The 14,284-nt window shown below is 41.9% G+C and overlaps 1 protein-coding gene across 8 annotated transcripts in view; it reads left to right on the plus strand.

Moving 5' to 3' along the window:
• EML6 (EMAP like 6) overlaps nt 1-14,284 on the plus strand; it is a 207,679-nt gene that overhangs the window by 127,370 nt on the left and 66,025 nt on the right. For 7 of the 8 annotated variants that reach the window (XM_075925487.1, XM_075925491.1, XM_075925488.1 and 4 more), the window contains 7 exons: nt 2,069-2,210; nt 4,246-4,398; nt 4,654-4,785; nt 9,254-9,342; nt 10,487-10,663; nt 10,785-10,986; nt 11,466-11,592. In XM_075925487.1, the coding sequence (XP_075781602.1) occupies nt 2,069-2,210; nt 4,246-4,398; nt 4,654-4,785; nt 9,254-9,342; nt 10,487-10,663; nt 10,785-10,986; nt 11,466-11,592 (1,022 nt within the window). Of the gene's footprint in view, nt 1-2,068; nt 2,211-4,245; nt 4,399-4,653; nt 4,786-9,253; nt 9,343-10,486; nt 10,664-10,784; nt 10,987-11,465; nt 11,593-14,284 lie in introns of those variants that run through there. The other variant, XR_012902987.1, reaches the window with a different exon arrangement.

The raw sequence follows: 14,284 nt of genomic DNA on the forward strand, positions 1-14,284 counted from the left end.
AGGTAAAATAATCTGTCAACTCATACTCAAGTTTCCTCTGTTTATGCATGTGATAAAAATCATTGACAAGGTATGAAGAAGTAGGTAGCATGGAGTACTCTTTACTATAGATCTGTCTTCTAGCCAAATTAATGTCTTGGCTTCTGTTTCTGACATTTGACATAGGTCAAACAGAGCTCTTTATCTCTTTGCCTGCAAAGCCTCTTCCCCTCCTCCTTTCTTGACCACTGTGGACACTACCACCATCTTGCCTGTCATTCATGCATGTAATGGTCAGCATCTAGTACTGGAAAGCTGTATCCAAAGTAGAGGAAATCCAGAGAAGAGCAATAAAAATGATTAAAGGGACATAGAGTGACTTAGTGATAGAGATGTAGCCGTGTTAGTCTGGGGTAGCTGAAGCAAAATGCAGGACAATGTAGCACTTTAAAGACTAACAAGATGGTTTATTAGATGATGAGCTTTCGTGGGCCAGACCCACTTCCTCAGATCAAATAGTGGAAGAAAGTAGTCACAACCATATATACCAAAGGATACAATTAAAAAAAATGAACAAATATGAAAAGGACAAATCACATTGCAGAACAGGAGGGGGATGCGGGGGGGGGGGGGGGGGGAGGGGGGAGGAAGGAAGGTAAGTGTCTGTGAATTGATGATATTAGAGGTAGGGAGAGTGGGATGTTTGTGAGTTAATGGTATTAGAGGTGATAACTGGGGAAACTATCTTGGTAATGGGTGAGATAGTTCAAATGTTTGTTGAGTCCCAATTATCTCACCCATTACCAAGATAGTTTCCCCAATTATCACCTCTAATACCATTAACTCACAAACATCCCACTCTCCCTACCTCTAATATCATCAATTCACAGACACTTACCTTCCTTCCTCCCCCCCCCCCCCCCCCCCCCCCGCATCCCCCTCCTGTTCTGCAATGTGATTTGTCCTTTTCATATTTGTTCATTTTTTTTAATTGTATCCTTTGGTATATATGGTTGTGACTACTTTCTTCCACTATTTGATCTGAGGAAGTGGGTCTGGCCCACGAAAGCTCATCATCTAATAAACCATCTTGTTAGTCTTTAAAGTGCTACATTGTCCTGCATAGAGTGACTTATGAGAAAAAATTAAAAGAATTAAGGAATGACCAGATCAGAGTCTTGCAGAAAGCTTAATTTCCATAGACTTCATTGAGAATGTTGCCTGTGTTAGGATCTCAAGATAGTACCCGAACATGGACAATTTGTTTAGGATTGTACACCTCATAGTAACAGGTTGAAATTAAAGAAGGGCACCTTTAGGCCAGGAGTGGGGAACCTTTTTTGGGTCAGGGCCACTGACCCACAGAAGAATCAGCTGGGGCCGAAGCAAAAAAAAAGAAACAAAAAAAACCCCTGACTGAGGTGGTCCCCAACTGAGAAGGGGAAAGACACTCCAACATTCCGCTCCCATTGCCTAAGCCTAGATTTTGTACAATGCTGGGGGGAAGAAGGAGGGAGACTGAGCCTCGGAAGCCAGATCCAGGCAAGTTGGGGGCCACACCTGGCCCCTAGGCCTGAGGTTCCCCACCCCTGCTGATTATTGGGATGGGACCTGACACTAAGTTCTCTTAGGACTTATCTATATTTGGAGCTTAGTGGGGGAGCAATTTCCTGCTCGAGAACACATAATTGAACACGTTCTGATTGAACTAGTGCACGAAAACTAGGGTAGTCACAGCTACATGACCAGCAAGAGGGGTTAACCCCCAGAATACATGCCTATCAGAGACATTAAGAATGTATTTGGGGCACCAATCACTCACACTGTTATGGCTGCATTTTTAGTCCACCAGCTTGATCAGAGCTAGTGTGTGTGTATGTCTCCTTGTGCTGGGAATTTATATCTGTACTTTGAAATGTAAAAATACTCTTCCTTAGAATGAAAAACATCTTTTGAAGGAGGTGATGGAACACCTGTTTATGTGAGACATTTAAAAGATAGACAAGGCTCTAGAAAATGCACTAACAAAGGAATAACCTGGAGATATTAAAAAATGTTATCTATCCTTAACTTCTATGACTTTCCTTAGGGGCATATGGAAGGGGAAGTGTGGGGCTTGGCAGCTCACCCTCTCTTGCCTATCTGTGCAACCGTGAGTGATGATAAAACACTGAGAATCTGGGAACTTTCCTCACAACACCGCATGCTAGCAGTGAGGAAACTCAAAAAAGGTAACTTTCTCATTTCACTGTATATACTTTATAAGTAATAATACTGCACTGCATTTCTATAGTGCCTTCCATCTGTGTCTCTCAGGCTGTGTCTAGACTGCATCCCTCTGCCGACAGGGGGATGCAAATCAAGCACTTTGGAAGTGCAAACGAGCCCCGGATTTAAATATCCTGGGCTTCATTTGCATACTCATGTTCCGACGCTGTGTCGATCAGGCTCAGTGTCTAAAGTGAAAGTAAAGTGTAGCTGCGGTTCTGCCGTGTTTCTGCCGACAGCGGGGACTTTTTTGGCAGATTCCGTACTCCTCATTTTTCAGCAGATTCTGTACTCCTCAACACTAAGAGATTAGTCCAAATTTACAAAGTTCAACTTCTGGGCACCCAATTTTACAAATTCAAAGTTCCGTGTTCTCTCTATGGGGAAGAATCAAATGTAGTATGAGACAGACTCTGTTAATGCCAATGCACTGCCTCAGGTTCAGAGTCCCAGGGAGCACTGTGGGGAGCTGCAGGAGGCCTCCCAGAGGCCAATTATTTCAAACTAGAAGTATACACACAAATGTTATTTCGGACTTACAAGTGTGGGAATAGCATTATTCCTCATGAAAAACAAGACTACAGAGTTCAAATTCCATGATCCCTTATTCTGGAATAATGGGCTTGGTAGTGTGGATGCATCGTTTACAAAATCGACCTTTGGGGAGGCTAATTTTGAACTAACATCCTAGTGTAGACCAGGCCCTAGTCCTATGTTTTAATCATAAAATCATTGTCCTTCCATAAAGACATTTTAAAGTCCACAAATGGTTTATTGTTTTGCTTTAAAAAGATTTCTTGCCAAGTTACAGACAAGACAATTTTCTGTGTGATAAAAATTACTCAGGATCAGGGTCCAGTGGCAATGTAACTTTATATTTTATTCCCATTTCAACTTCTGGGCAGCTGGTCAATCTTACACATAAAGCAATGAGTGTGCTGAAATGATGCTCCTGAAATTCCAACTTTTATTTCATTTGTAGATTCCTTTAGGTATTTTAATTTTATTTAAAATTAAAGGCTTGATTTTTAGTAATAGACCAGAAGCATATGAAATTCTAATTGGCTCAGAGAAAGTAGAATCACCATCAGTATGCTTTAGTGAGGCAAACTCAAGGTGAATGAGATCCACGGTATGAGACATTCTGATCAGAATTAATATTGGGAGAAAAGTTGATGGTGGGAGGCTCTAGGCATATGGTTTTATGCTACCTTTTCCCCACCAAAGTGGAACAATCACACAGTCATAACCCAAAGGAGCTTTCATACATGGGACACAATTTCCCTGTAAGATTTGTAAAATCACGTAAATCAGAATGGCTCCTTGGATTTTTATTCTGGATTTCCATTTTTATGTTAATTCCAGATCTTCTTGTTTTGGCTGTGTTTAAAGCATTATAGGTATTATTTGTGCTGTTACATAACATAACTCCCTTCCAAAACTGATAGTTCTTTATCCGCTTTATCCCCTGTCAGTTTCAAGACTTAAAATACAATGAGCACATTTCTTTGAAATGTAGGAAAGCATTATTTGTTGTTCTACTGTCACATGATATATTTGTTTTAACAAATAACAGTTATGCAGTTAGATTGTCACACTAATGTTAGGAAATATGTCTATGCGCCAGTCAGAGGTGCAATTACAGTTCACCTAGACATACCCATGGTCTCTTTAATCTCCTAGCGCAACTACAAATAGCAGTGAAGGTGTGTCAGCATGGATTCCTGCATAAGCTAGTAACATGACTGTATATGAACATACAGGCTGTGCTCCAATCCATGCCATCACATTTTCACAGCTATTTTTAACTGTAATAGCTAGATTAAAGGCAGTGTTAGTATGATAATAGGATCTGCAATCATACCTCTTATTGCAGCATAGACATCCCTAAGTAATGATTCATGTATAGACTTTCTTGTGGGGAGACCTTTTAGCTGCCAAATATTTCCTCAGTCCAAAATTATAAACAGTAAGGCCTTCTTTTTATTTCTTTTCCAGGTGGAAGATGCTGTGCCTTTTCTCCTGATGGGAAAGCCTTGGCTGTAGGATTGAATGATGGGAGTTTTCTGGTAGTCAACGCTGACACTGTGGAGGATATGGTCTCTTTCCACCACAGAAAGGAAATGATCTCTGATATCAAATTTTCACGAGGTACAGTCAAAGGATAAAATAAGTTGTTTCTTGTTTTTGTTTTCAATGATAGACTTACTATGGAATGTTAAGAGCCATATGTTCCATGACTTTTAGATATTTTTCATTCTGATGTGTTTGTACAGAGCCTAGCACATCAGGCCTCTAATCTTGATTGATGTGTTTTGAGTGCTAACATGGAAGAAATATGTAATAATAATAGTATCAAGAATAATCATATATATTTTAGTTAACCTGGATGTCTTTCTTTTACAGATGCAGGAAAATATTTGGCAGTGGCTTCCCATGATAATTTTGTAGATATTTACAATGTGCTTACCAGCAAAAGAGTTGGCATCTGCAAAGGTGCATCTAGCTATATCACACACATTGACTGGGACTCAAGAGGTAAAGTAAAATCTTTGACCAAATATGTAAAATGAAATGCCTATAATTAAAGAAAAAGTAAATGTCAAATGTGTGCTTATTCCAATTTTGACATAGATAAATTGCCTCATAATGTCTCTTTGCACCAACAAAAATGCTCTTATACATTCCATATCACTCCTACAATTCATTTTTATTGATGGAATGCATAATTACAACGTCACTTTCAGTCCTGTTGGAAGGGCATAACAAGTGGAGTTCTTCAGGGATCAGTTTTGGGATGGGTTCTATTCAGTATCTTCATCAGTTATTTCGATAATGGCATAGAGAGTACACTTACAAAGTTTGTGGATTATACCAAACTGCAAGGGGTTGAAGTGCTTTGGAGAAGAGGATTATAATTCAGAATGATTTGAAGAAACTAGAGAAATGGTCTGAAGTAAAGTAAGATGAAATTCAACAATTACAAGTGCAAAGTATTCCACTTAAGAAGAAACAGTTTCAAAAAGGAAACATCATTCTGAAATGTATTATGAGCAAAACATGGAAAGTAATGCTTCCACTGACTAGGACTCAGCTGGAACATTGTGTCCAGTTCTGGTCACCATGTTTCAGGAAAGATGTGGAGAAATTGGAGAAGGTCCAGAGAAAAGCAACAAACATAGTTAAAAGTCTAGAAAACATGACCTATGAGGGAAGATTGAAAGAATTGTTTTTAATTTGAGAGCTGTCCCTTTTGGTCAAAGGGAGGAACCTAAGGCCCAGAGGCCAGATGCAGCCCCAGGCTTGCCTGCACCCAGGCATCGAGGCTCTGGGCTCCCCCTCAGCACTGGGGAGCCTGCGCTGGAGTTCCATCCCTCCGCTGGAGCCTGGAGCTCTATGGAGCTGGAGCACACAAAATCTACTAGCCTAGGCTCCCCTAGACTCTGGTGTACCAAGGGAATGTGGTGCGTGTCTTTCTCCTTTTCAGTTGGGGGGCCACATTAGTGAGGGTTTGGGTTTTTGTTTTGTTTTTGCTTCTCACTTATGTGCGGCCCCCAACTGATTTTTCTGTGGGTCAGGAGCCCCCAACCCCAACAAGATTCCGTACTCCTGCTTTAGGTTCTCTAAGTGTTGGTGCATCCTTGTGCCAGGGGTCAGAGATTTTTCCTAGCACTGCCATGCCATGCCATGCATGCACAGTAGCCTCCTCATGGTCCTCGGCAGCAGATGGAGCTTCTAGCAATCTTCACTTCTTTGCCTGACAGACAGAAAAAATATACTTTAGATTCCTTAAGGGCCTCTGTGTCATAACATGTATAGCGGATAATGTCTGTCCTAAGAATAGGGACACTGAAATCCCTCTCTTGTATCTTTACAATTATTTGGAGATGATCTGTCAGCTGAGATTTTGAAGGAACATATAAGAAAGAAGATCATTAGCTCCTTTTTTGTTGTTGATTTTACTTTCCATTATTTCTACTGCTACTTAGAAAATGTAGACTAGAATTAACCACACTATTTATACATAGGAAAACCTCTTTAAAAACAAATTCCCAAGTGGATTTTTTTAAATAACTTAATTTTGCAGCAAACTTTACATTTGTGGGTGCTGCCTTTGATTTCTAGTTCAGATTTATATAGGAGGGTGTTGTTCCTGTAGATATGTGGGCAGAATATTCAGGCTGCACACATGCAGCTAATAAATATATTCTAACCCTCTGGCTGGGAGTAAGAAAACATTTTGCACCTGCATCAAGGCTATAGCACAGCAGTTGAGGGAGGAGGGCAGATTTCTAGCACTGACAGGGATCAGATAAGCTGCTACCTTATGTTGCTTTTCCTTCATCAGAAGGAAGGGGCAAATAAACCTTTCAGACCCTGCGTATCCCAGTTCTTTTATCAATCAAGGGAAGTTCCAGATTCATTTTTATATTGGGCTACAGAACCACTGTGTCTTTTCAGCAATACGTTTATTTTAGAAATCTAACTTTCTTTGTTGTCTCAGTTATATCATAAAAATCAAATTTAAAGCATCCTGCTCATTTTTTTCTATTTCTCTCCTTCCTACCCAATGGCTTACTGATGATGTACATTTCACATAAGACTACCTAAATGTTAGCATACAATCTGGATCATATTTGTAATGTTTGTATCCAGGGACTGTTTGTTATACATTTGTATAGAGCAGAGCTTGAATAGAGAGAAATATATTCATAACATTTTTAAAATCACTATGCAGCCATCTTGTAAAATAATCATGAAAATTCCCTGCGCAGACAAAGTCTATTCATCTTCATTTACTATGATAATCAAAACACTAATAAAGGATTGCTCACATTGAATGAATAACATTTTGCAAGGTTGTTAGGTCTTGACCTCTGAGGCTACTCAGCACTATGCCTAACTGGGCCCATACTCTTCTGTTAGGGTATGTCTACATTACAGCGCTAATTCGAACTAACTTAGTTCGAATTAGTTCATTCGAACTAAGCTAATTCGAACTAACGCATCTAGAACTAAAAACTAGTTTGAATTAGCGTTTTGCTAATTCGAACTAGCGCGTCCACATTAAGTGGACCCTGAACTGGGATTAAGGATGGCCGGAAGCAGTGCCGGCAGGGCATCAGAGGAGGACTTAGAGCGTGGAGATGCTGTCTCAGGCTAGCCAAGGGCTGTGCTTAAAGGGTCCCGACCCCCACCCCGGACAGACAGTTCTCAGGGGTGCCCCGCTTGCAAAGCAGTCCTGGCTTGGATTGCCCGGAGTACCCACACTGGGCACATCACAACACTCGGCCATCAGACTGGCTGCACTTGCCGCAGGCTGCCATCTGGGGAGAGGGGGCAATTGGGGGGCTGCAGGAGAGCTTCCACCCCCAGAAGCCCGCAGAGCCAGCCCAGTCCTCCCCATCGGGGGCTCGTGCCCCATTCCTCCCTCACCTCCTTCCACTTACCCTTCCCTAGCCCCTCTTCCTGATGTACAAAATAAAGATAACGTGTCTTCCAAAATGGAATCTGTCTTTATTGAACAAAACTGGGGGAGACTGGGAAAAGGAGGTAGGAGAGGGGAAGAGAGAGGCTGGGAGAGGGGAGGGTAACTAAAATGATCAGGGGTTGGGAATAGGTCCCATATGAAGAGAGGCTAAAGAGACTGGGACTTTTCAGCTTAGAAAAGAGGAGACGGAGTGGGGACAGGATAGAGGTCTCTAAAAGCAGGAGTTGGATGGAGAGGGTGCATACAGAAAAGTTCTTCATTAGTTCCCATAAAGAAGGACTAGAGGACACCAAAGGAAAGGAATGGGTAGCAGGCTTCAAACTAGTAACAGAAAGTTGTTCTTCTTCACAAAGCAAAGAGTCAACCTGTGGAACTCCTTGCTGCAGGAGGCTGTGAAGGCTACAACTAGAACAGAGTTTAAAGGGAAGTGAGATCAAGTCATGGAGGCTGGGTCCATGGAGTCCTATTAGCCAGAGGGTAGGAGTGGTGTCCCTGCCCAAAGTTTGTGGAAGGCTGGAGAGGGATAGCACGAGACAAATGGCTTGGTCACTGTCTTCGGTCCATTCCCTCCAGGGTCCGTAGGGTTGGCTGCTGTCGGCAGACAGGCTACTGGGCTAGATGGACCTTTGGTCTGACCCAGGGCAGCCATTGTAAGCTCAGGGCTCAGGGTCGGGGGTCTCACTGGACCCCCTTGATTCTCTTGCACACCTGCTCCTGGGTGGCCAGGCTGGCAGCTCTCCTGCCCTAGATGGCCACTTTCCTGTGCCTAGTGCGGAGGTAGTGGACGAGGTCCACGATGTCCGCACTAGCCCAGGCGGGTGCCCGCCTCTTGCGGTCCTGGGCAAGCTCCCGGGAGCCGCCAGCCTGGTCCCGGGAAGAGGGGGTGGGCTGGGGGGCATCGGGTGGGTGGCTCGATCCGTGCCAGGTGCAGGGTCTGATGGCTAGGTGCTAGCAGGCTTGCACCTGGCACGGGCACCGTAGCCAGCCCATGCCCCTTTAAGGGGTCCGGGGCTGGGAGGGGGGCAGACGAGTTTCCCTGGTGTTGGCCAGAGTGGCCACCAGGGAAACCTGGGGAGGGCTAGCCTCCCACTAGTTCGAATTAAGGGGCTACACACCCTTTAATTTGAACTAGATAGTTCGAACTAGGCTTAATCCTCGTGGAATGAGGATTACCTAGTTCGAACTAAGTGCTCCGTTAGTTGGAATTAAATTCGAACTAGCGGAGCGCTTGTGTAGCGCCTATCAAAGTTAATTCGAACTAATGTCCGTTAGTTCGAATTAACTTTGTAGTGTAGACATACCCTTAGTGAGTAGCACCTGGACAACAGTTTTTAGAAACAGATTCAGACTGTATTTATGTTAATGCTCTGTAGATATTTCTCATCATTTTATCACAAATACCTATGCAGGATGTGCATTCAAGTTTTTAATAACACCTCATCATTCAGTAAAAAAAAAATTCATAATATTGCTACTCATAGAAAAATAAATAATAAACTTGTATTTCACATATAGGAAAGCTATTGCAAGTCAATTCTGGTGCCAAAGAACAGCTGTTTTTTGAAGCACCAAGAGGAAAAAGACATATTATACGAGCTACTGAGGTATGGATCATTCTAATTACATTTTCTGAATACATCACTCAGTCCTAACCTGAAGGTTTTATACTGTGAGTGTTTATATAACAGTGCTGGAAATTAGTGTACTACATATTTAAATGGTATGTCTTTTTCATATACCTTCCCTCTGCTACCTCACTTTTAAGTTTACAGAGTGCTTCACAGACATTAAAAACAGCCTTGTGAAGTTGGCCTTTGTATGTATTATCACATACAGATGTTAAATACACAAAAGTTAATCCTGATAATAGGTAAAATTATAACTGCTTAATCACTCAGTATCGTATCTTTCATAGCAGCTACATTATTCTAAACACTTAACAAACATTAGTATTTCAAAATTAGAACCATTTCAGATAAGCATTTAATTCAGATTTGATCAAATATTGTGGGTGAGATTTTCAAAAGTTCTTGGCATTGAACTAACTTTTCTTTCCCATTGAAATAAGTTGAAAAGTAAATTAAAAAGTGCAGATTTACTAAAATTCTCACAATAAATCTTAGAATGAAATTATGTGAGTGCAGAAAAGACAACACAAACTTTTCCATCACCTATAGTATCTGCAGATGCATCCATTTGTTATTTTAGAAGAAGGTTCTACGTGCAAAAACATATTTGCGAGTTACAGACAAGTGATTCCACATTATCGTTTTGCATTAATAATCACTTTTTTGTATTTAATCTTTGTGCAGGCAACTTAAGTGGATGCTACTTTTAAAAATGTGAGGCCTGATTTTAGGATGCCGAGCATCTGCAATTTTGTATGATTTTAATGAGAATTGCCAATATTCATTACCTCTGAAAATCTCTAAGCGGTTTAAATCCAAATGATAATAATCAAAGACTTCTCCCTGGAGAATAAAAAATGTATAGCAAAAAAAGTAAAGTTCCAGGAACTGGAACTGTTAGTATTCCAGTTTTAATAAAGGAGATAAATTATATTTAGCATTAATCATCTGGAAAGAAAAATACTGTAAGCTAACAGAACGAAAACCGAAATATTATTTTGGTCAAACCTAAAGGCAAGATCATCTGTCAAAACTAGTTTGTTAGTATCACAGTTCAAGAGAAAAGCAGTACAATAGACATATGTCAAGTTTACTTTGTTTTGGAAATGTTTGTTTCCAGATAGAGAAGATTGAGTGGGATACCTGGACATGTGTTCTTGGTCCTACTTGTGAAGGAATCTGGCCCATGCATAGCGATGTCACTGTTGTAAATGCAGCTACTCTTACAAAAGATGGTTCACTGCTAGCTACAGGAGATGATTTTGGTTTTGTGAAGCTTTTCTCATATCCAGTAAAGGTAATAAATAGTATTTATTCATCAAATTAGAAGCCATGTTGGAAAGGGAAGTGGGGAAAATTTCTGTAGGAAAATATGGACAATGAATAGTTTAAATGATAACATGTTCTTCATATTTCAGGGGCAACGTGCAAAGTTCAAGAAGTATGTGGGTCATAGTGCCCATGTAACCAATGTTCGATGGTTACATAATGATTCTGTGCTACTGACTGTAGGTGGTGCTGATACTGCTTTGATGATCTGGACCAGAGAGTTTGTGAGCATCCAAGAGAGTAAACTGGTTGACAGTGAGGAATCAGATACAGATGTGGAAGAAGATGGAGGTAAAAGGGGTTTATGAAAAATCTATATTAAATTTAGCCCTGATCTCACAAAGATTCACACACATATTTTACTTTAAGCATGTGAGGAATCCTATTGAGTTCAGTGGGACTCCTCAGGTGCTTGAAGTTAACTATTTGCTTTAAAGCTTCATGGGGTAGCTGAGTTAGTCTGTAGCAGGAAAAACTCCCTCACCCCCTCCCTTCTTTCCTTATTTATTCTTGGATCTGTACTTATTATACTCCGGTCATCTGAAGAAGTGGGTTTTACCCACAAAAGCTCATGATACCATCTACATGTTTGTTAATTTTTAAGGTGCTACTAGACTTTATTTGCTTAAAGTTAACTATGTGTAAATCGTTGTAGGCTCAGGACCTTAGACTACTACTGTTGTTGCAGATCTTTTTTATTTCTTATCTCTTCAATACAAATCTGAAAACAAACTACACAAGGTGTCTTTTTATCTTTTACATTTTTTAAGGTTATGACAGTGATGTTGCAAGAGAAAAGGCTATTGATTATACAACAAAGATCTATGCAGTAAGCATCCGAGAAATGGAAGGCACAAAACCACACCAGCAGCTGAAGGAGGTTTCAGTTGAGGAAAGGTATGGCTTGCAAAGGCATTTATTTCCATATTTTCAAAAAAAAATTTTGACTTTTATTTATTGAACTAAAATAGTCTGTTTTAAAAGGCTGTGTTGTTAATTTTTATAATTTGTATGTTCCAGTGCATCACAAATTACAATAGGGATATGTTTATGCGTCTTTGGCAATGGGAAAAGGTTATTTGTTTACCTTTATCTTTCTTTTAATATATGTTTTTGAATATATATGTATACATTCTGCATGCCTTTAATTGTGCTAAATAAAACTTGGAAACAGAAAACACTCTTTCCTTCTCTTTTGCCCTCCTTTCTTTACACCCACCCTCCCTCTCTACTTTTGTATATTTGAAAGGAAACTAAAAAGAGCTAATTTTTTTGGTGATTGAGTCATTTTGACTTCTTTCATCACATATTCCTGGGACTATATAGTTTCCAATTTTGTGAAATAAAGAGAGTTTGAACAGGATTAAAGAAGTGTGGGTAGGTCTAGGACTGGAATATAGCTAATTTCACCAACCCCACTTACTCTGAACTAAAACTTCCCTGCTAGAATTCCCATTATCTACATACCAGGAGAAACTATACACTTTCTTCTGTCCTGCTACTCTAGTGGGTGAGTCCGACTGCACTGCAGTAACAAAAATACTGCAGGAATATCTCTATTGAACTTACGGAGTTTAAAAAGTGTAACATGCATCTAAGGGAGTCAGATCTATGGTCTCTAGCCTTGACGCAAACTTGACACAAACTTTCTTCATGTAGCTTAATTTCACTTCTTCATTTCCTCTTCCCTATGGCAGGGGGACACTAGAAACATACAGAATAATGTTTTGGACACCGTGTTCTGGTTATGAAGCATGTAAGAGTCTTTTTAAGTATAAAGGTGACAAACATTTTCACCTCCCTGACACAGAGTTATGATTCGACCTCTATACTTACCTTGAATAAACAATGCATTTTTTTTCCCAGAAGGAAAATAGCATTTTATAACATGTTTTAAAATGACCTGACCTGGCAGCTGAGGTATCCCTGAAAAACTGCGCCACGTCCAGGGAACGTGTCTGCTCTTACATTTTTTTTTGCAGAAGAGCAGACGCGCTCTTTCAGAAGCCCGGTCTTCCTCATTTCATGAGGAAGAAGTGCACTTCCAAAAGAGGAGGCTTTTCCGAAATTTGGCCCAGTGTAGATGGGCCAAATTTTGGAAAAGCTGCTCCCCCCCAAAAAATCGGAAAAAGGTACGCAAATTGCAGAGCACAATTTGCGTACCTTTTTCTGATAAAACTCTGTAGTCTTGACGTAGCCTGATAACATTTCTCAGTCAACAAGACTTCACTCTCAAAACAAAGTCACTACATATTTGGTGCAAGTAATTAGAGAATCCTAGATCTATATTCTTAGCTCATATCATCAGATGGAATATAATTCATGTGCAACAACTGCTGTGTGAAAACCATATTAAGTTCCTATGTGAGAGGGTGTCCTGGGAAGCTCTCTGTATTAGTGACACCACCTACTGGTTGTCCTGGGGATTAGCTCTGCCAGGCATCACACCCACATTTGCTGGTGTCTCTCCATGTCCTCTCTCACTCCAGGAACTGCAGCCTCCTCTTTGTGACACTCCTTCATCCAGGTCACTACATGGCTTCCTCTTCTAGGGATTATCAAACGTCCTTCCATGCAAACTCTCTCAAGTAGTCTTCTCCAGCAGTGCCTTGTTGGTGCCTCTTCCCCAGTGGCTAGTAGTGGAACCCTGGCCCAGGTGCCAGTCTAGAGACACTGAATTCAGTAGTTCTGGGCTTTACTCTCTCAGGGTATGTCTACACTACAAAGTTAGTTCGAACTAACGGACGTTAGTTCGAACTAACTTTAATAGGTGCTACACTAGCGCTCCGCTATTTCGAATTTGAATCGAACTAGCGGAGCGCTTAGTTCGAACTAGGTAAACCTCATTTTACGAGGACTATCGCCTAGTTCGAACTAGCTAGTTCGAACTAAGGGCTGTGTAGCCCTTTAGTTCGAACTAGTGGGAGGCTAGCCCTCCCCAGGTTTCCCTGGTGGCCACTCTGGCCAACACCAGGGAAACTCTATGCCCCCCTCCCGGCCCCGGACCCCTTAAAGGGGCACGGGCTGGCTACGGTGCCCGTGCCAGGTGCAAGCCTGCCAGCACCCAGCTAGCAGACCCTGCACCTGGCACGGCACAGAGCCACCCACCCGATGCCCCCCAGCCCACCCCCTCTTGCCGGGACCAGGCTGGCGGCTCCCGGGAGTTTGCCCTGGACCGCAAGAGGCGGGCACCTTCCTGGGCTAGTGCGGACATCGTGGACCTCGTCCACGATCTCCGCACTAGGCACAGGAAAGTGGCCGTCTAGGGCAGGAGAGCTGCCAGCCTGGCCACCCAGGACCAGGTGTGCATGAAAATCAAGGGGGTCCACTGAGACCCCCGACACTGAGCCCTGAGCTTACAATGGCCGTCCTGGGTCAGACCAAAGGTCCATCTAGCCCAGTAGCCTGTCTGCCAACAGCGGCCAACCCTAGGGACCCTGGAGGGGATGGACCGAAGACAATGACCAAGCCATTTGTCTCGTGCCATCCCTCTCCAGCCTTCCACAAACTTTGGGCAGGGACACCACTCCTACCCTCTGGCTAATAGGACTCCATGGACCCAACCTCCCTGACTTGATCTCACTTCCCT

This window comes from Pelodiscus sinensis, chromosome 3 (genome assembly GCF_049634645.1).
Source record: "Pelodiscus sinensis isolate JC-2024 chromosome 3, ASM4963464v1, whole genome shotgun sequence".
Taxonomy (NCBI): domain Eukaryota; kingdom Metazoa; phylum Chordata; order Testudines; family Trionychidae; genus Pelodiscus; species Pelodiscus sinensis.